At 39.5% G+C, this 22,732-nt stretch overlaps 5 protein-coding genes across 5 annotated transcripts; 3 read left to right on the top strand and 2 right to left on the bottom strand.

Annotated features, from left to right (window-relative positions):
* Positions 1–1,841: 1,841 nt before the first annotated feature.
* Positions 1,842–2,738, top strand: MELLADRAFT_124113 (uncharacterized protein; the record flags this gene model as incomplete). Its single annotated transcript, XM_007413412.1, has 6 exons — positions 1,842–1,956; positions 2,063–2,134; positions 2,243–2,341; positions 2,446–2,493; positions 2,565–2,633; positions 2,713–2,738. 6 exons carry the CDS (start codon positions 1,842–1,844, stop codon positions 2,736–2,738), a joined length of 429 nt encoding a protein of 142 aa, XP_007413474.1.
* Positions 2,739–4,120: 1,382 nt separating this feature from the next.
* MELLADRAFT_117360 (uncharacterized protein) lies at positions 4,121–6,585 on the bottom strand (the record flags this gene model as incomplete). The annotated part of the gene is made up of 6 exons (XM_007413339.1): positions 4,121–4,337; positions 4,609–4,686; positions 4,759–4,913; positions 5,091–5,171; positions 5,264–5,535; positions 5,592–6,585. Coding segments are annotated over 6 exons (1,797 nt in total), but the record flags the coding sequence as incomplete, so codon positions are not given.
* Positions 6,586–7,533: 948 nt separating this feature from the next.
* Positions 7,534–10,390, top strand: MELLADRAFT_65695 (uncharacterized protein; the record flags this gene model as incomplete). The annotated part of the gene is made up of 4 exons (XM_007413413.1): positions 7,534–7,612; positions 7,703–9,197; positions 9,229–9,775; positions 9,842–10,390. The coding sequence occupies 4 exons, from the start codon at positions 7,534–7,536 to the stop codon at positions 10,388–10,390; spliced, it is 2,670 nt and encodes an 889-aa protein (XP_007413475.1).
* Positions 10,391–12,820: 2,430 nt separating this feature from the next.
* Positions 12,821–15,780, top strand: MELLADRAFT_117359 (uncharacterized protein; the record flags this gene model as incomplete). The annotated part of the gene is made up of 6 exons (XM_007413414.1): positions 12,821–12,961; positions 12,984–13,228; positions 13,305–14,055; positions 14,127–14,253; positions 14,328–14,674; positions 14,774–15,780. 6 exons carry the CDS (start codon positions 12,911–12,913, stop codon positions 15,038–15,040), a joined length of 1,788 nt encoding a protein of 595 aa, XP_007413476.1.
* A 3,435-nt stretch (positions 15,781–19,215) lies between these two features.
* Positions 19,216–21,809, bottom strand: MELLADRAFT_75337 (uncharacterized protein; the record flags this gene model as incomplete). Its single annotated transcript, XM_007413338.1, has 7 exons — positions 19,216–19,780; positions 19,854–20,040; positions 20,110–20,216; positions 20,288–20,451; positions 20,523–20,662; positions 20,737–21,001; positions 21,226–21,809. The coding sequence occupies 7 exons, from the start codon at positions 21,629–21,631 to the stop codon at positions 19,652–19,654; spliced, it is 1,398 nt and encodes a 465-aa protein (XP_007413400.1).
* Positions 21,810–22,732: the final 923 nt, after the last annotated feature.

Raw genomic sequence — 22,732 nt, 5'->3', positions numbered from 1 at the left:
TTACCTATGAATCTCATGTGAGACTAACGGTATCCTTATTTGAAGTATTGCGTTGAGTACATATCGCTTATAAAGCGTGTGACAGGCAAAGGCTCAAGATGTTTTATTCATGAAGATCAAGATGATTATCTAATGCGGATAACAACCCCGCGCCTTGATATGAAGTATTGCCTCGAGTATCGCTATTGAGGTATGTGAACGAGACCCATACCCTGACCTATTGAGCCCTTTCATTCGGAACAGCAGTATACAAGATTGGATGACAAGTTTCCAAATGTCGATGACAAAGTGCAATTCTCATGTTCAAGAACTTGTACAATGTGATTTTGAAGGACATACGATGATTCTGTCATTTTTCTACACAGTCCGCCCGAGCTATCAAATCACCTCCACCTGTGAAACTGACGCAGTTCAGATTTTGTGATCTATGCAGATGATCTGAGAGCCTTCAAACTCGTCAAGGACCCACCGGTCCACCAGCTGCGAATCAATGGAGAACATCCTTCCACGAAACCGCGAAACTGCCTGTGTTCCACGCCGCATGAGACAGCGCAGCTAAGATGTTCCCCTTCCGTGTGCTCGGCCGGAAGGGCTGTGCTTTGTGATGTAAGAAACCTGCGAGACAACTTGCAAATTATGTTAAGGAGGGGCCATAGCGTGCAGTGCGACACCAGCTTCTCAGTCTACCAAGTCATGCTTACGTTAGCGCTACCAATGAATGGCTTGTCAACTTCCCAGAAGCTGCTTGATAGCAAAACCAATGGTATCTTGTTGATTCGTCTGATAGTTTGCCAAGCTACCACAAAGAACAGTAAGGTTTAGGTATTGTTCATTGCCTTTGTGGAATTCATATTTCACTTCAATTTATCAGTCTCAGTGAGTGGAAATCAAACTCTTCTCTCAAGAAATCCATGACTGTTCATAATATTGGAGTGATGACTGTAATCCATTAGAGCGCAACATATAACCTTGGAGAGAAATTCATTTTGGTTTAAAGCCAGAGCACCACAATCAATCAACACATCCAATGAAAATAGAAAAGACCCTCATCTATGTGCCACATTGCATCGATTGCGAGGTTAGAAAGAAGCAGATAAAACTGCTCAGCCATCGAAACAGAACCTCTTCCAAAACCGATCTTACAATCCTAGATGGAGAATTATCGATTTTTCATTAAGAACCTCAATATTAGAGCATTGCAGGGTCCTGCCAGTCCATACTCCCTTGTGACCCCCAGTGGCACTAAACAAGACATCGAGGATAGGCACTTAGAGTATTGCAGATGAAAACTATACACGGAAGCAACAGACACGAATAAGCGTTGTCCACGTTGTTTCCCTTCTACTCTGCATCAGAAGAGTTTGTCAAAGTATTTTTCCTCGTTTCAAAAAACTTCCGCCATATGTAATGATTTGTTTTTTCTCCTTCTCCAAATCGGGACGTAGCTTGCGCAAGTCATATCCGTACCCCACATAGTCCGATCACCCGACGTCTTGCGCATGTATGCAGTACGTTTCAAGGTGCGATGTTCCACTGCTTTGAGTCACGCTTAGCCATTAATTAAATTCCAAGTCTGAATTGCAATCAGCAAATAGAATTATCAAGACCCTGGTGCTCAAACATCGACCCTGTTTTGCTTCTCTTCTCGTCAGTACTGTTACTTACATCCTGTGGCACCCATAGAATCCAGCTTATCCTGACCGAAACCGAATCACATCAATGAGTGTACGCACACAAACGTTTCAGGGTCTTTGGAGTGAAAATTTTTGTATAAGGTCGCCCTCTGATCGCGCTCGAAAGATAACCATCAAATCCATTCCGCATCCTATAACGCCATCTTCATGAATCAATCCTGGCTTTTCATCTTTTGCGTCGCGACCCTCGTGTCTTCTACCGTGAGCCAGATCATCTGCAATGGGGCACCAGGCTTACGCGAATCCTCAGGCAACACGGTTGGTGAGTGTAATCTTCTTCTGTCCGTATCATCAAAACCCAAGTCCGTGTCACCCCATCCGATGGCTCATAAGGATTGTACTTGCTTCAATCTCACTCAAAATACCAGCTTGCTACAGCGCCCAGAAAGGTGGGGTGAAAGAATATCTGTGCGACTGGAGCTCGTGTTCCCAAGCTACAGGTGAGTGATTTATTTAATCCTTCACCCCAGTCCCCCGCCTTTTCAATCCATGATAGCCTAGCACTGACAGTCTTTGTCCCTTTTCCCACCTGTTGGTATTTCTATCAGCCACCAATTGTGAGATCAATAATCATGCATACACGCCAACAGAGGTGTTTACTTGTGACAAAGGTTACAACCTTCCGATCGGTATCGACGACAAGATCAGTGAGTCATCAACACTTTCCTTTCCTCGGTCAGACCCGCAACCCATATTTTCATTTCTCTATATGGGGTCACCATCATCTAATCTCCTACAAAAATTTCCTCAGATTGCAATGTCAACACCGATTACAACAAAAAGTGTGGCGGCAAATATAGTAAGTCAATTTCTCATAAGGCTTTCAATAATCACATTGTTGACTCACATATGACAACAACTTGTTTGTAGCGGAACCGTGTTTAGCCTCTCCCGCAGATTCATATTTCGCTCAATGCAAAACAATCTCTGTTCATTCGCGTAAGTCTTTCTCCCAATTATCTATCGCGATCAAGTAGCGTAGCATGAGTTGTTGATACTGTGCGATTACACCTTTCAGATTGTACCAAATGCAACCCCATCTAGAAGTGGTCAACTTGACGCCTTTGATCTTTCAATTGAACCTCTGGTAGTCGTACACTTTCGCTTGCTTTCAATCTCATCTTAGACCAGCGTTCTGCTAGTGGTCAAATGTTCAGCCTTTGTTCTATCCAACTGAGCTTCTTATACCAAGTTACCTCTGAGCTGTCTCCAATGTCATCAGAAATCAGTGCACTTTTGGATTTCCTACCTGTATATATCCTCGTCAGTCAAAACTTCTTTTTGACTCGAAGTCCATGTTTATACTTGGAATACGCATTGACAAAGACACACGCACTGCCATTTTTTACTCAAAAAGTGTACACACACGTTCAGCCAACGGAGGCGCACAATGGCATTAGCTCTTGAGAACATGCTCTCAGATACCCATGTAAATTAATAGTCATGACATTCACATGTGGAAGACAACCTGTCGCACAAAGCACGTTTGACTCAGTTAATTCCTCCCATAAACACATTTACTGGGATTACCAGAGATATGATCTGAACCGACTTCTTGGCTCACGGGTGTTCAGATGAACCTGCGCGACCCGAACTGTGCTGAATGATCGCATCCGCTTCGGTGGTACTGGCCGGATCTCTCCTCATAAATAGTGTAGCAGGTGATCAAATTTTTCGACATCAGTTCAGATAGCTCAATTTGCCATAGCCCGGACAGTCCGGACTATTGAATGGGTTTTAAATATTGTGACACGCTGATTAGCAGCCCAATTTTACCAGATGTTATGGTAAACGGACATGAGGTGGGGGAGGTCGGATATGGTTTAAATACTACATGAGGAAGTGTAGGCTTCATCACATTTTATGAAACCCGATTTGATAACTTTATGCCACAGTGTTGGGTAGCAAGACTGTCTACTAGTGTTATAAATCCGTCCAATTTGGTTGTATCGTGCTGCATCGAAAGCTTTATCTCGAATCCAGTTAGAGTCACGTCAGCTTTGCCCAACGCAATTCTTGAGATACGGTCAATCTGGGCTCACACTCACCTCACTCCTGAGCTCAATAAGGGTCTTTCCAGGAAATCTTGAATCCATTCTTCTCTCCTTTATAAACGAAAACCCTTTTCCACCTTCAATATCAATCGGGATCTTTGTAGTTTGTGACGTGTAGCTATCAGTGAGGATCAGTCGTTTGCCATTGTGAGTGAAATGTGTAAGTCCCTTTTCATAACCTTGAGATCCTTCAAGCATCTTGGGAACATTGCGACAAGTCACAGTGAAGAAGAGGTCCATTGGACTGAAAAAGACACAGGGCCGCAACTTTCATTAGGTCCTTGCACTCGCGGGAAAGGTAGAAAAAAATGTCACTTGCAGATCCGGCATCATAATCACTGCATGCTTTTGGTACAGTTCTTCTGTACTGACTGTACCATCCTGAGAAATTGATACTCGCAAGCTACTTGTCCAGTCTTCACTATTGGGATCTGAACGTGCCTCAGTTGGTGGGGCGCTGAACACTTCTACAGATAATTCTTCCTCGGTATCAATTTTAGTCCCTTTATCGGTCGAAGTGATCAGATTGGCGAGTTCCTGAGACCGCGACGATAGATTAGATGATGGATCGCACGAGAGTGGATGTAGACTTTGCCAAGACCACCGCAAAAAACGTCAGGAAAGTTTCTTTGGCGGTGTATGATCTAATGTCTGAACCTACCTCGGCAGAAAAAAAGGACGCGGTATAATCTTTGATGACCATGATCCCAAAAGATGTAGTTGATCCTCGCTGTCGGAAAACCGGGTATCGATGAGCGGTCCTTGGCCCTGTCGTGGGTATAGGTATTGACCGAAGCTTTATAGATCCAAATCTATTAGGGGAGTAAGCATATTTCTTGACAGCAAATTGATCTCCTTACGTGGCGCGTAGCTCAATTGCACCTTTATCTATACCAGCCTGGACATCTGTTAACCACGTTCGTAGATCCGGCATTGGTCTATAAAGGAAGAGAAAAGTCCAACGTTATTTTCAAGACCAACTGGAATGTTGACAAAGACGCGGCTCATACCTATGTAATGCTTTGACATGCTGAAGCTGTGGGATTGTCAGACGTGTGGTTTTTTGAGACTTGCCGGGTTCATTCATGGTATCAAAGTGGCCCTTTGACCTCGGAGAAGTCAAGCGACGATATGTATCAGCAACGCCAATGTTATACCATGACGGCTTGGAGACCGGTAAGAAAGGATAGAGCCAGAGATCTCGCGGTGGTGACTTCGGATTATTCCTGATAGAAGAGCAAATTGCAACCGAGGTCCGGTCATGCTGACCGGACTTCAAACAGATCCATGTTAAGGGGATTTTGACTTTGTGGAAGATGACGATATTCATAAAGTAACTTACAAGTATGGCGAGTTGTAAGAAGGTATCGTTGACTGTGTCTGTCAAAGGCTTATCGTGATATGAATATGCAAGCAGACTACCCTGCAAAACACATATGTATAGCGCCGATATCAACATACATCACATCTCACACCATGATCGATTGTTACCCATATATAGACACGGGTGCGTACCTCGGCTTCAGATGTGAATTCTAGATAACATCCTGACAATTCGCTCAAGCTCGCCAGGAGAGCAGGAGTTACGACAACCTCACTAATCGATTTTGGTATAGGTATACGTTGTTGATGGATAGGCTGGCGCAATTTCTTGTACAATCGCCAAAAATCATCTCGACTTTTCATGTCACCTCTGACCATCAATCCAGCGGGATCTTGTTCCAACTCGACACCAACATTGGATTTTCGAGCTAGATAACTGAGCAGATTACGTCTAGGAGAGCGTGCTATGACCAATACATCAGTGACATAGTGGGTTGTCTTTGAAGATCAAATGACTCACTTTGCTCAAGACGGAGGAGGAATAGCTCGTGATAGGGGATTTTGAATATTTCAGAGTTAGTCTGAAATCTATGGGTGAGTGTTTGAAAGTTGATGGGGAGAGGTATTGATTTGGGATCGGTCAAACCCCAATGACTAGTCAGCACGAAATTGACCAGATCAGTCTTTGTATAAGATGCGTTGGATGGATGTCGTTTCTTGACACTCGATTCGAATGTTGGGTTTGCTTCTGCTAGAACCAGTGATCTTAAGTCTTTGACAGACAAGGTAGGATGCTGGATTCTAAGTGATTTTAAACGTTCCATGCCAAGGGTATTGAGACTGACTTCTTCGGATTGCTCGAATCCAAGCACTTTGCATACATGCTCCAATTGAGGCCTTGTGAATGCTCTCATGAGTCGTCTGGAGATCGCTTCAAATTGGTCGATATACCACATTCGCGGAGTTCCAGGTATATAGTGTTTCAATCTTGGTGGCTTCAAAGCAGCAATATCAGGTAAATCGGGCATCTGATTAGGATTTGAGTAGAATTGTCGGCGTTTTTCTTCCGCCATAACATCCAATTTGCCTTCCGAATTATTGGCCGGATCGTGTTCCAGGTCCTCATCGCAATTTTTCTGACTATCCGTTTCTCGCTTCAAGTGCCGTCCTTCAACTTCAGATCGAGCGCTGGACGATGATCCGTCGTCATTTTGAGACTGCGAAAAGTCCTTTATGAGAGCGGAATCCTTGGTTTTTCCAAGCGGCGCTTCCTGAGCCCATGTTTCGATTTCAGATTCCAGTGACTCCAAAAAAGCATTCGAGTGATTGTCATGAGTGTATGACTTTGTTTGTTGCTGGCGGGCCGAAAGAGTTGGAATGGAAGACCGATATTGAGATCGTGCAAGATGAGAGCATAATGTACATGAGCTTGAACTAGATTCGCGAGGAGTCGAGATGGATACCAGATATCGACGACCGGCAATTCTAACTTGATTGGTGAGGATGTTTTTCATTTAGGACACCACTCGCAAGGTCTTGAGAAAAAAAGTTGAGGACTGAAATTATGCTGAGCCCGAGAGTTTTGGGTTACTTTCTCGGGTATCACGTGACCCGTTCCGTGACTGCGCCAGCACTCATCCAAAGTCTATCATTTCTATCATCACACTGTTTCTCATCGACATCATGATTTTTGTTTCACCTCAAGGCTCAGCATGGGGAAAGGCTTCAACTCCTCCAGCGAAATGAAGTCGCAGAGACCATGGAGGACCTACGCCGCGGACTTGATCACTGAGTGCCAATGGAGATCCGATTTGGGAATCATATGACTTTACATTTTGCGCTGTTCTCATATCCACGTCAGTCATGACTCATCAGGACGCGAGCGGCGAACTGAATTTAAGATCCACTCACGAGAGACAAAGCAAGAAAAAAACAATCACAAATCAAACCAAAAGTTATCAAAAAAAACTAGAACAAAGGATATCTACAGGAAGAAAAAATAAGATTTCCGGTCCTTTCTTCATCATCTTTTCCAACCAAGTTGATGGAATCTCAATCAAACCTCATTGTATTTAGCCCTTTTTACTCTCTTATCACGACCAACTTCAACTCATCATCACCTCAACCCCAATCACTTTTAAACTTTCCAAATTCGAAACCTGTCAAGCTCATCAACTATCTCATCTAAACCCGACTTCCGAACGGTGCTTCAAACTTCTTGGAATTAAATAAACCATTACATAATGCACATTTTTTTCCCGAAGTGGGTGATATCATATATGCGAAAGGCACTGAAAGGGGGATATCAATATATACAGACTTGGGACTGTATCACTGGTTTGCATGCGGGGAAAGCTCACCGTTCTCTGACTTGGTGAGCCTCTTGGATCCCATGAATCTCCTTTTAAGACTGCTGCTGAGGTCGCATCTGTTCCGAATTCCCACTTCAAGTTTTGTCGAAAATGTCGTCCAACACTGCACGGGCAGAAGATGCTAGACTACGAGGTAATGCTTTCTACAAGGCTTTGCAATTCAATAAGGGTATGATTCACAACATCTCTACGCCCTTCCGGTGCACTTTTTGTTTTTCATAATGAAAGAGATACTGATGATATACAAACTTGTCAACAGCCATTGTAGCCTACAAAGTAGCTGCTGCACTCGTCCCTTCGGACCCCACACCCCTGTCCAATCTATCGGCTGCCACCTTTGAGCTAGGAGATTACGAGAAAAGCATCCAATTTTCTAATCAGGCTCTAGCTCTACTTGAGAAAGAGGCAGATACCGATCCTCGAAAACAAAAACTGATTATTCGTCTTAGCAAGGCCAGGCGTTACCAGTCCGATCCTGACAATTCTATCGCCAAAGAATCACTCTGGAATGCCATCTTCCGTTTACCGCGATACAGACCAAACTTAACTAACGACAGGAGCTACTACCCTAGTGGACATGATACTCCAGAGTCTCTGTACGGCCGAACTCTTAGGCGCACAACGAAGAAGGCTCCAGTCGTATCGTTTATGTTCTGTGGGATCGGCGACGCTCGTAACTTGCTGCAAACTATGATGGATTATCATCTCAACGGTCCCTCATCTCACCAGTCTGATCAAAGGCTTCATTTGACTATCCTGGATTTCAAACCGGCCATCTTAGCACGCGACTTGATTTTATTCTTACTCTTGGATGATATTTCTCTCAACTTGGGAATCTCTAATCAAAAGAAGTATATGTTAGGCAAACAACGAGCCTGCAATCTCACCGAGTTACTCACCACTGTATCATATTTTTATATCACTCAAGTGATGCCTGCTTATGCTTTGAAGAACATTCAAGCCATCATTCAGCGACTGCTTGACGCCTTTGATGATTCCAGGCAACCAATATCTTGGGTTCACATTCCTGTCGCGGTTCAGGCCGCTGTCCGACCTAGTCTTGAATCTTGGAAACGAGGGCCCTTTGGTCCATATTCAACTCAACGGTTTCGCGAGATCGTACAAGGTAACTCGAAATCAAAAATGAACACGACGAGCATGGTTGGAGGCTTTGATCTAGACTCATTCTCAATATTTTCTTACCTCAAGTTTGATAAGCGTGTCTATGACGATTTCACAGTTCTATTGCCTCCTGAAGACATGTTAAATGAACACGATCCAGCGCTAGCCCAAATCCTTCGAGACTACAAACAGATAAACGTTGCTAGTGTAACCATGGAGCGTATATCTTCACACATCAATAGGAAATGGAAACCTAACCTTACCCTAGCCGATATTGTGTTTGAGAACGAAAACTCTCGGCCTGGAACTTTACCGAGTCCAGAGATGGGTTTTACACCATTTGAAGTTATGCAGAACCTTTTGATGGGCTCTGCAGATTTTCAAGGATCTTCCTCAATAGTTAACAAGACTCTCATGAGCGTTTCAGAATCTTATTTCCAAAAGGTTGCCAGTGCCATTGCTTCCCTCCGGGATCGTATGATCGTAGAGGTCTGCTTAGGAGAAATGGCTGATTTCCTTGAAAAAATGCAACATCAAACTCTTGATCGGTCTAGAGAAATTGAATCAAAGGATTGCTCGTCATCGCCGGAATGGCCGCAGAAATACCATATCATTCATATGAGCAATATTCCGTAAGTCACTCTATCCTTGACCACAAAGTAGATTAAGACATCTAACTGAAATCATCACTAGTGACTATGTCGGTGGTCCTTTAACATCCTTCCTATACGGCGTCCCAATCCTCGAACATGGCCCAGGAACTGGACTCACCTCACGCATCCTTCGAAATCCATTACCTTTTGATGACGTTTCTACATATTTCTCCGAGTATCTTCTCATGTACAATCCTAAATTGGTCCGATCCCACTTTCATCTAGCCCTGTCTTGCGAAACTCCTGCGGCAGAGGATCTAATGTCTTACTTGATGTGGGAGCGTATTCCAAAGCCTCAGCAGCTCTTGAACTTTGAACAACTTATGTCTCAGTCAAAGTTTTCACGCTGGATCTATGCCCATTTCCTCAAGATCTGTCTTCCTTACCCACGCATGTTTCCAGACAGAGTGCCACTTGCTCCACTCAACATGACCGCTTTTATTCGCTTGATAATGTATGTTTCTGGATTGGGATACCCAGCTCACTGGATCTCGAATCTGATGGACTCCATCTTGTCGGGCAAGATCACTACCAATGCTCGCCCACCGTCACAAATTGTCAGTATGATCAAACATAATCTGAACCCACTTTGAATCGTTCACTGATGTACTATAAGTCAATAGGTCTGCACTCCAAGAGATGTTGACGCAGTATACCCAACACAATCTTTTTCTACCACATCGTGGATCTTGGAGTTCGCGACCCTGACCGGACTATGGCGCCGATTATTACCAGTTGGACTTGTACTGCCATCCACCGTTCCTCAGGTAGAGGAGATCGTACAGTACCACCTCAAGTTTCCTGGTTTCAAGGTATGGGATGCACGAGTCCCACATTCGATGCTAGTATTCTACAATGAAGAGAAAGTTGAAAGATTACCTAAAAACTTACGACCGATACTGATGGAAGACATAAAGAAATCAGATCCGAAATCACGTGTATTACAGGAGAATGTACGTTGTATGAGTACATTTGATTGGAGTGTAGAAGATCAAGAAGTTACGTTTTGGATATCAAATTTGGCTTTTGAAGAGATGAAGGATTGGAATGTCGAGATATGGAGAATCGATGTTTGGGAGAAAGAATCGAATCAGGTGAAATTGGCTGATTCGGTTGTAAAGAAGAAATCCTGGGAAGAGTGGAAAGATTCACCAAGCTTCAATGATACCTGAAACCAATCCTTTCTCATCTCCGTTGGATTTCTCAGCACCACATCATCATTCGGTTCAATGCTTGGAGGAAGCCCGAAATGATGGAATAACCTGACACTCAGTTGTAAGAATCAATTTCGCCATAACTTCCTTGGATATTCGAAATTCAACATCCTCAATTCAGCCACCAGATCGGCTGAAACTAGTTATTTGTCTTGAGCGGCCTCTTGATCTTGATGTACATTATATGATAAAAATCGTCTTTGAAATGAGCTCGCAATGCAACCTGTTGTTGGGTAGTATTTTATTGATCACCCTTGAACCATCAAATATTGTCATAGTAGTGTTAGAAGTAAGTTTTGCAAGAAGTGTTTGATAGTAAGCCTGAAGAATTTTTTGCTTGGTAGTAGTACTCGAGAACGCTGTCATGCCTTTCAAAACTTCTTTCTTAGTCTTTGTGTGAACAAGTTAACCGTAGGTAATAAGCTCAACACCAGACTTAGATACTTAGCTCCATACTTCACGTTGTATAATGACAAAGGTGAAAAGGACAGTGTCAAACCAATGTATAGTAATCCAACTTGTATTTCAAAAAACATACAAGTTTGATTTCTGGTTATAAAATTGATAAAAACAAAGATGTTTTTCCCTAAGCTTTTAAACAAGACTTTTGTTATCTAACGCTTTTCCTAAGTAAGCTGTTGGATTGTGATATTGATCAGATCAAAAGATATTCTGATACTTGAAGGTCTCTACTTCTTCTGTGATTTGATTGTTTCCTAAATGATGATGAATAAAAGATTTGAACTCTTGAGTGAATACATGATGAATGGTTGGTATTTGGATATGTTTTCATTAAGATTAAATTGATTTCAATAAGACTATACTACTTGACTTTGATTTTCTTTGGTACTTTTTTGGGGGGGGGTTGTGATTTGATCTTTTGCTTCAAGAAGATTTCTATCGAAGAAAATCTATTGCTTTTCTGGAAAGTCTGCTGGTGAGTTTCTTGTAGTCTTTTTTTAAAGAAGATTAGTAGTTTAACTTTATATATTGATGAATGACATCATTGAAATATTTTTCTTTCTTGGAAACTATTCTGATTCATCTTTGAGTGTATGTTGATCTTTAAACCTCAACACAAGTTATGAATTATTCCAAGACTCCCATTTCATTTCAATCCACCTTTTGTAAGTTTTCTCCCACTCAAGCTTGCAAGCCAAAAAAATGTAAATGTTAATCTGATCATTTCTTAAATTCTGGTTCTTTGTCTTCATAGATATAACTTCAATTTTGATTTTTTTTTGAACCTGTAAAAGGATTGAAATCACATCCAAGAGAGAACATGAATGAATCTACTAACATCTTCAGATGTTGATGCTTGAATTAGTCTTGCATCAATATAACAAATGCTCAAGTCATAGAGTACAATTGGCACAGAAATGTATGAGAAACACTTGGGTACAAATATTTACATATCTAGATGAATCCATAATCCATGACTCAAATTGTTTTCAGTCTCAGCCTCATGCATGATGATCTGTAATTTACGAAGCATTAATTACGCAGTTGGATGTTTTGGTGTATCATGATTCATGGGCGGCCTTAAGCCCACGTGTATTATCATAGCCGTGGAAGAGCGCGATAGGTTGATTAAGACGTCATGCCTTGGATGATGATGATGAATCATGAGGGTGTTCTTCCCGTTTGTTGTTCCCTTTACTTGGGATGTAAGGTAGCGTGTCAGAGACAACCAGTTCTTGAAACCCTAGAGAGTGAGAATTAAGGTTATAGAAGATTTACAGAGATCTGAATGAAGTTAAGTCTAAGATGATGAGTTCCGATCCGAGTTTGACCGATTCACTGGAATAGAGAGTGATTTGATGATCGAATGATGGGTTGATGGATGAGAGGATAGCATTCAATGAAGCTGAGAGTAGCTAGAGTAGCTAGAGTGATGGTGTATGAAGAGAGAGATGGTCGTACAAGTCTGAGTCAAGAAAGACCCTTGAAGTGGCTTCATTTGGATTTGATACAGTATTCACTCGGAATTCAAAATCAAAATCGATAAATACATCTCACTCACACACTTTGACTTCGATTCAAGAAACCAACTCTAGGATCGAACGCGTCCTTAGACTCATTCATTCAAATCAAAAACCATTCGATTCACTTGACTTTGACTTTGACCTTACTTTGCTTTACTTTACTTCTACTTTGACTTTACTTTACCTTTACTTTTACTTTACCTTACTTTCCTAACTTGGACTTTCTTTATCCAATTCAATTCAATCTAATCTAATAACAACTTTTTACTTCCAAGATGAACTCACCATCACCTTCATCATCATCATCATCATCATCATCAGACTACAACGATGATAGCAGATCCAGAAACTCATCCAATACGAACCTAACCTCTCTAACCTCAATCACCACCCCATCCCATTCACCCAAACTATACGAACACATTCAAACTCAACAATCACATTTAAAAAACTTACAAAAAAAATTCAAACCAGCCTATCACACAGGTTATGGATGGAAGTTAGGACAAATCCAATCAAGATCGAATTATTTTCAATCTGTTTTGTTGTTTGATGATTCATTAAAGTCTCAAGAGATTTCAAACTTAGAGTATCATAACAGATCATTTGATGATCCTAAATTCACTCCTATCACTTCTAATCATCAATTATCTCATTCGGAATTCGGTTCGATTAATATTGATCAAATTCAATTCATGTGGGAATCAAAGTATAGATCTAATGATCATTTTCATGAATTTCAAAATGAAGATGCTGGGGTGTTAACTTATCTTACGGCTTATTGGTCTTATCTTATTGTTTTTCTTATCGGGTTAGTCTTTTACTATATAAGAATCGAATGGAATGTTTTGAAACTGACAATTGTGTTTTTTTTACTTTTTGAATAGTCATTTACGTGATTTTTTTGGAAAACGATTTTCACCTGATTCATATGCACATCTCATGCCACATAACGGTTATGCAGCATTAAATTCAGATTTCGGTTCATTCTTTACCCGAAGAGTTAAATCTAGATTAGACGATTGTTTCTCACGACCAGTTTCCGGTTCACCCGCACGAACGATCACACTCTTAGATCGAACCACTGAAGATAACGGAATGAGTTTTAAATATACTCATACTACTACTCAAGCATTAAACATTTCATCTTATAATTATTTAGGATTTGCTCAGTCTAGTGGGATTTGTACGGATTCGGTTGAAGAGACGATCCGATCGATTGGAATCAGTTCTGCAGGATCTAGGGATGATATTGGAGTAAACTCAATCACTGTTCAAGCCGAGAAACTAATCTCAAGTTTCTTAGGTACAGAAGATTCTTTATTGATCAGTCAAGGTTTTGCGACCAATTCCACAACCTTTCCTTCTTTGGTTAGTAAAGGTTCATTAGTCATTTCAGATGAATTGAATCATTCTTCTATTAGGTTTGGTACAAGATTGAGTGGTGCGATGGTTAGAACCTATAAACATAATGATATGGTCGATTTGGAAAGGTTATTGAGAGAAACGATCTCAGAAGGTCAACCTAGAAAGATGAGAGCTTGGAAAAAGATTTTGGTGGTTGTTGAAGGGATTTATAGTATGGAAGGTTCGATTGTCGATTTACCTAATTTGTTAAGATTGAAAGAGAAATATCAGGTTTGTGAATTCTTAAAAACAAGTGATGTTCTAACTTTTTCACTGATTTCACACTTGATGTGTTTTTATAGTTTTACTTGTATCTTGATGAAGCTCATTCCGTTGGAGCTCTCGGTCCAAGAGGAAGAGGAGTATGTGATTACTTTGGAATCGAACCCAGTCGAATCGATATCTTAATGGGAACCCTAACCAAATCATGTTGAGTAGCACCTTCTCAATCGTTTCCCCACCTCACTCAGGAATTCACTCACTGATTAATATTGTTACAATAGTTGGCGCAAGTGGAGGGTACATTGCCGGAACCCGAGCAACGATCCAACACCTACGAAAAACCTGTCATTCATCAATTTACGCTGAAAGCCTTTCACCAGCCGTGACCTCACAAATCATTAGTTCATTAACTTCAATCATGGGATCTAGAACTGATCGATTACCGACTTGTTTAACTCAACTGACACGGAATAGATTGATTGAGAATATCTTTGAAGGAGAATTGAGGTTGAGAAGATTAGCGTTTAATTCGAGGTATTTACATGTTGGGTTAAGGAAACTTGGGTTTATTGTTGGGGGTGATCATGATTCGCCTATTGTACCACTCTTGGTCTTTCAACCTGGAAAAGTTTCGTTTATATTTTCTCTCCATTGAATTTTCCTATTAAAAATAAGCTTATATACTAACCCAACCAATCGAATATGATTTTTTTTTTCTTTTTCTTAGATGTTATTATTTTCAAGATTAATGTTACAAAGGTATCAAATCGTAGTAGTGATTGTAGGTTATCCAGCCACTCCATTGGTTTCAGGAAGAGTTAGGTTTTGTGTTTCAGGTTCACATACTAAAGAAGATTTAGATAAGATCTTGATTGCTACAGATGAGATTGGTGGTGCATTAGGTTTGAAGTTGGGTAAGGTTCATTCTAGGTTAAGGGTTGAGGAAATTATTGAAAACTCTTTTGAACTGGTTGCTGGGTCTTATAAACCTTAATTCTTGTGTTTCATTCAAAGATCATTTATTTGGATTATCTTTTTTTGGTTTTGGTTTGGGGGAGTGAGCATGGGAGTGGGAGAAGTCTTTGGAAGTTTTTAGGGAGCCTTGGATTGAGGGTTCATTAATCTGGTTGTTTGACCTTTTGCTTTCTTTTTTTAACCTACTTCTTTCTTTTTTCGACCTTTTTCTTTCTTTTATGACCTACTTCTTTCCTTTTTGTTCTTTTTTTGTTCTTTTTCTTTCTTTTTGTGTTTGTTTTTGTTTTTGTTTTTGTTTTGTTTTGTTTTTGTGCTTTTGATGAAGTAGAAATTTGAATGAAAGAAAGAAAAAGTTTTGAAGTAAATGAAAGTCAATGTAGTTTTTCCTCATGATGATCTTTTTTATCAAGTGTTTTTTTTCTTTCTTACAAAGATAAAAGATACAACATGATCATGATGAAGAATCTTTTTTTTCGTTTGTTATCTTTTGTTCTTTTTTTTTGGTTTTTTGCTTGATGACTTTTTTGTGTTTGATAACTTTTTTTGTTTGATGACTTTTTTTGTTTGATAACTTTCTTGGCTGATAACTTTTTTTGGCTGATAACTTTTTTGCGTTTGATAACTTTTTTGTGTTTGATAACTTTTTTGTTTTGTTTTGTTTTGTGATTGTGAATTTGTTGTGATTTTCCCTTACTCTGTCTTTTTGATTGAGTAGATTTTAAATTCAATTTTATTAGCTTTATTAGCTTTATCAGTTTCTGGATCATAGTTGATGATAGATGATGATGACAAAACGAACAAATTAATTAATATTCTTATGATGGGTTTTCACTTTGACAATTGATCAGAATTAGAAAATAAGCTTAGTGAATTGAATCTTTTTTTCTTTTTTGATTTTAAAAAATCAAACACTCATTGCTTTGTTTTTTTTTGAATTCTAAGGATCTGGCTCTGAGCTCTGGTTGATCTTACCACTCTGGAGCCCGTAGTACTTTATTTCAGAGGTGCTGCAGGGTATAACTTTAGACTCTTTATGAGGTACACTTTGTGAATTTCAAGTTTGTTTTGTTTAGATATTAATCCCATTGTGACCAGCTCAGAATACCACTTGAGGTTTTACAATCACCTAAACAATGAAAATAACTATGATCATCAAAATCACAACAGGATCCATTTTGCTCAATATGCTTGGTAAAAAATCAAGTTGTGAAGTTGTGTTCTGGAATAATACAACCCTGTGCCAGCAACGCAACGCACCACAACACGAGTGTTTTTTGGTGCGTTGCTCCGCAACACGCAGCACAAACCTGCATTACATGCTGCGCTGCGGTAAGTACCGCAACAACAAAAGGTGAGGTCAGGTTGCGCGGCGCCTTGACCGTCGCGCAACGCAACAGGCGCAACAGCGCCAAAAAAACACCAAACTGTGATTTTTTTTGGGCAGCAACGCAACAAATGTTGTTGCGGCCCAAGAAATCCATCGATTTGACAAATGATGTTGCGCTGCGGGTCAGGCCGCAACCTAGAATTTGATTCTATGTTGCGCTGCGGTCAGAAAAACCGCAACGCAGGCGCAGCGCAACACGCAACACCTGCGTTGCTGGCCCAGGGTTGAATAATATGAAGTTTGTTCTTTGTTCCAAATTGGAAAGAGAAGTGGTTTATAGATTCCAAGACCTAGGTCTCAACTTGTGGTTGGCACTTAGGTTTAATGGTCCTTGGCTTAGGGTTTAACTTTACTATTTAGATTATAGCTAAGTCTTATTGCTTAGAGCATCCACTATTGTTGCAGTAAAAGTTCAGTAAATTTTACTGTACAGATTTCACAGTACAGTAAAAGTAAGTACAGAAAGGTAGAAATCCACTATTGTTTCAGTACATACCATTCTGTACGGTATGTACCGTACAGAATAGACCCTGCCCCACAATCGTGTGCTCTGTAAAAGAAACTGCAAATCTCAAATCATCAAGTTGACTTGTTATCATTGCTCAAGACGGGTTGAAGATTGAGAACAAACAGTTTACACCATGTAAATATCCATGTAGCACGTCGACGTGCACACACGGAGAGTTTTGAAATAAATCTCAAAGTCTTTTGGTTGAAATGAGACTGAGATTACTGTTGAGCACCCTTTGTGCTTTGTGATTTGTTCAAAGGATTTGCATCATCCTTTGTTGTCAGCAGGGGTCAACTGCCTTTTTAACCTCCCAGGTGATAAGGGGAAGATGCGCTTGATGTGGCACCTCTTTGATGGGTCGTTACAGGTTCTACGGAGAGTCTTTTGTGTGTGCACGTCGACGTGCTACACAGATATTTACATGGTGTTATCAACTATCATTTACAAGTCAATCATTTCAAAAACAATCATTTGAAAAACCATCAAGTTGAAAACAATGGATCTGAAAAAAAGAATCAAAAAAAAAAAGAATCGAGAACAATCGATTTGAGAACAATCGATTTGAGAACAATCGATATGAGAACGAGCAATTAGAAAACGATCAATTTGTAAACAATTAATTTGACAACGGGATGACTTGATAAAAATGGCAATCGATGTGATGAGTACAAAATGAAAGAGGGTGAGCAATGGTTTTGTTAAAGGAGAGGTGTATATAGTATTTGTTTTTTGGGAGTGGTGGTGTGATTGATCATGATGTGTGACTCGGTCAAAGTCCAGTAGATTTTCAGATACCGAGTCGGTAGAGGTCCAGTACATTTACTAGACCTCTACCGACTTTCTACCGATTCAGTAGGTACCGATGGGCATTTTGGACACGAGTGGGGAATTTGGGAAAATTTACCGTACCGAGGCCGTTTACCGAGACAATTGTGGATGCTCTAAGAGTGACTCTTGATACTGAGCCATGAGTTGTAATCATTATGGTTCTAGGCAAGTTACATACATTTACATGTCTGTTTGTTAGTCTGTTGTCCTGTACACAGGGCTCAGGGTTGACACCTAACTAATCTCAAATTAAAAACCTGAACAGGAGTCTCATTAGGTTTAAGCTGACCTTGTCATGTGTCAGTGTGTACACTCATATTGAGTAAGAGCATCACCACCAGGAACCACTAAAAAAGAGCCAATCCAGAGCCTGTACAAATCCTTGCTGACATGTGAAGAGGTGTATGGCCATCATCTTGCCTTTTTGTAAAATTTTGAGAAAACCGTGACTAAGTATAAACCACAAAAATGAAATCAAATACATAGCCCAATTGGTCATGATGTGAAATCAAGGAAAAGGTTTGTGGTAATATTGATTGGCAGAATGGGATAGCATTAATTGGAGGGGTGAGAGGTTGGATGGTGTGCCCCTTTGGGCTCTATTTTCTTTATAATCAACCAACCATTCCTATGAGGTCCTGTCAGATTTTTACTTGGTGAGCAAACCATACAGGTGGTTTACTAGGTTCAGTGCCTCAGTGTTTTTTCCACAGCATTTCTAAAGTAGCTGTATTTTGCTATTTGGTTGGTCTGGTGGTGATGATCTAAGGGAGTTTATAATGTGCCTCATCACTCATGAGGTTGAGATCACTCTTCTAAAAAAAACTCATGGTTTAAACCTTCTTATAATCTCAGATTTTTCTTTATCATGTCAAGTTTCAATTTCAAATACATTAGTGGCTCTCAAACCTGACCCGGTTTTCAAAAACCCAGTTACAGCCCTTTGCATAATTGATGACTTTGAAGAAAAAAAAAACCTTGACTTTTCAAATAAAAAACCTTGAGTTTTTTCAGAAAGTGACTGAGTTTTGTCAAAACGCTGCTGAGTTTTTCAAAAAGTCAGTGAGTCTTTTTTGGAAACCTGGCCCAGTAATTCTAAAAGAGAAAGAGCTCGCTCAGTTTTTGAAAAAAACTCGCAGGTTTGTTTTGAAAACTCAAGCGTTTTCTTTTTTTCCAAAGTCATCAATTCTGCAAAGGGCTGTAACTTTTCAAATCAAAAACTGGTGAATATATAGTGAAATCTATTTTACTGGTGTAGATTAGACCAATGGGAAGTACAGTTATCAATTTCAAAAGGACTTTTTCCAGTTTATGATCTCTACATTAAATCTAGTGATAGCACAAAGCTCTCAAAACCTGCCAATAGATCTTACAACAACTGTACTTCCCTGACCATATTTAATAAACTCCATCTCAAATAACCAAAAAAACTCATCTCCCAAAACTCAACTCTCACATCACTATTTCTCTCTATAAAAAATGATAAGTGATAAGATTTCAAATTTTCAAAACAAGGCAAAGAGAGAAACAAGTTTCAAATTTCAAGTACCCAAAAAAAAAGATAATCAAATCTCTTCATGGGGAAAACTAAAGCCAATTAAAAAAAATTACTTTTTGCTTTGTCCTACTAACTACTACTACTACTTTATCTTGATCTATAAAGATTGAAGAGAAACCCGATTTCAAAATCTCAAACAAATAATCTTCAAGGTTCTTTCAATTGTTTTTTTCAAAAAGATCCTCTCTCTCTAATCTAGTCAAAAGAAAAATATCATCTTCTCATCACAAGTTTTTCCCCTTCTATGTATCACTCAATTTCAAAAAAACTACCTAACCTTGAGTCTCGGAAAAAGATAGGAGGGTACTTATCTAATTAAAAGGCACAGAGACACAAAACTAATGGTTTACTTTGATTTAGCTTGATCGACTTCGATTCCCGAATCACTAGGTGATCCATCCGATTCCTTCAACCTAATCAAAGCTTGTCCCTTAGCATTCTTATAAAACACCACATCTCCTTCATCTTCCACAAACTAATGAAAACCTCCCATCAGTTCTCATATCCCATACACATCGTTATACCGAAGAAAAAATGTATAAACTTACTCGACAGTGTCGAAAGGCTTTCCAAAGACTAACCCAATAGTTTTCATCAGTCGATTGATAATGAGGTCCTAGTTTAGCCTTTAATGCATCGGTGGCTTCCCAAGCGTGGTAATGTGGGATCTTGGAGCAGAGATGATGAGCCACATGAGTTTCGGCTAAACCATGAGTAAAGAATCCATGGATCTTCCTAAAAACAGATTCGATTATACCATTAGCTTTCAATTTGTAAGTTTGACGAGTTGAGAAGATGACGAACCTGTCCATGGTAGCAAGAGCTCCACGTTGGAAGTTAAAGGCACCTTCACGGTAATGAGGTAAGAGAGGATCAGTGTGTTGTAAGAAGGTAATCAAGACGATCCAATGCTATTGATGTTTAAAACACAAAGGATTAGTCAAGCCGTAAGATCAGATGATTTAAAGGTCAAATAACTCACATGAACCCATAGATAAGGTACGATATAGTACTTAAAGGCCGACAAGAAATCTGTCTTCATTCCAAAGAAGACGAGTGATCCAATGGTGATAGCGATCCCGATATCCGAGTAAACGATATGCATTCGGTGTCGATCATCATACATGATGGCCCATGGGTTAAAATCTAAATCGATTCAAACAACTTGGATCAATTCATGTCAAACGAACCATACCGGCTTGGTAAAGTTCACTCACGATTGGTGTATGGTGGATAATGTTTTTGTCCTGATGCATTTCTTACAAGATAAGCTGCGAAGCCTATGGATTGATGAACTATCAATTTCCATAAAGCCCATAATGGTGCATCTTCTAATAAGTCATCCACTCGTTCGTAACTAGACAAAATTCAAATATACAACTTATCAAAAACCCGATCTTGAACCGAAAAAGAGAGAAAGAAACCACTGACAAACTAGGAGCCAAAGTGCCTTCGATTTCACGTTTCGAAGCATCCTTTGGTAAAGGAGGTAAATTCAATTGAGATCGAGTGTAAGGAACAAAGGCTTGATCACGATTAAGATGAGAAGTTGAAGCATGATGTTGAGCATGAGTGATTCTCCAAGAATGAAAGGGGACCAAGAGAGCCGAGTGTAGGATCCATCCAACCCAATAATTGATCGTCTTTGAGGATGAAAAGGATTGATGACCACATTCGTGAGCCAAGACCCAAATGCCTGAATGTGTTGATCGTTTGTGTTTGGTTTGGTTTGTTTGGTTGGTTGGTTGGTTGATCGTCGAGTAGAATTTGAAAGAAACAGGTTTAGAGTTCAAGGGTTATGTCATTGTTTGTTGTGATGATCGAAAGGTAGTAGATGAAGTAATGGACAAGAAGTAAAAATAACTTTCAGCATCTCCATCATTTTTAAAGAAATCATAGTAAATCAAAAAGAAAGCGCACCAGTAAAGACCAATCCCAAAGCATAACCATACGCAGCCCAAGCGCCAAAGTTAGCCATCGCACCTAATTGACCATCCAGAATCGAACCATTCTTTGAATTAAAGGCTCCATCGATAAAAGTAGCAGCATAGACCAAAAGAGCAGTGAAAGAGAAATCTCTCAACACATAAGAAAGACTACGGAATAATGAACGATCAAAACAATGAGAAGGAATAGAAGAAAGAATCTCTTTGATGGTGAAGGGAGGTAATTCGAAACACGGAATCTCATCTTGATCTAATGAATCAGGTGTAGAAGATCTAGTTGAATCTATATGAATGATTTTGGGTTGTTGTTCTGATGATTTTTGAAATCGATGGGTGAGTTGAGTTGAGTCAATTCGATCGATTCCAGTTGATGAAGACATGATGATGGATTTAAAGAAATGAAATGAGAAAACTAATGAGAATTTCTATAAAGTTGTTCAAGTGAGTTTAAGAATCAAAAAAATGAATGATGAGAAAATCTTCAATGTGTAGAGCTCTTTAACGTGTGTAGAAATCTAATTCTCTTCACTTCTCACTTCACTTCACTTCACAGAGTTGATCAGAAGATAAAGAAGATTTCGATTCTCGATTGTGAAAAAAATTTAAAAATGGTTCTATGGTAATTTAATTAATTAAAATTTAGTTATTTCTAAAATTAAAAACTCTCAATTTAATAAATCAATCAAACTTGACTTTTTTTTTAATTTGATTTTGATTTTACACACCTTCAAGATCGAGATTTGATTTCAATTCTACTCTTAAACTTATGTTAAGCCCCTGTCTTGAAATCTTCTTGACCCTGAAAACAACCTGGACCAGCTACTTCTGCTCTTGAGGTTTTATCAAGTTTCACTTTTCGATCATCGGTTGAATTTTGATTTCCTTTCACATGTCTTTTCAGTAGTATTTGAAGACCCCTACTGTAGTTTTTTGGTGTTGAAATCCGTTGGGGCTCCTAAGGATTACAGATTCAACCTACCATATACTTCTTTTTGCACCCACATTGATCACTGTGGTTGGTCTGCAGGAAGCACAAAATAATACCATTGTAGATCCTAGAGAGCTCGAAATATGAATGGTTTCACATGGATCACTCACCTATCCTGATTCGTTGAAAAATATAGATCATCATAGTGTATTATTACACTTTGTTATCTTTCCGGTACATCACAAGAAATCTATCTTCTGAATTTCTATCAACTTATCATATGTTTTACAAGTCGATCAAAAACTTAACTATTCACACATCAATCAACTGTTTATCAAAAATCAAAAATATAAACCAGTAAAGCTACTTATATATACTCCTTGAGCTCCTTTCTACTTCATATTGCCCAACAATGCATGCATGAATACATGTATACTTAAGCAGGTGATTTACAAAGAACATCAGAAATGTAAAGAAGGTATCGAAAAGCTTGATGAATTTGTGGAAGATGATGAGGAGGATATTTTCTTTCCTAGTCTCAAAATCATTTCAT

Source organism: Melampsora larici-populina, assembly GCF_000204055.1.
Source record: "Melampsora larici-populina 98AG31 unplaced genomic scaffold MELLAscaffold_36, whole genome shotgun sequence".
In the NCBI taxonomy this organism is placed as follows: Eukaryota; Fungi; Basidiomycota; class Pucciniomycetes; order Pucciniales; family Melampsoraceae; genus Melampsora; species Melampsora laricis-populina.
This window is presented reverse-complemented; position numbering and strand designations above follow the sequence as displayed.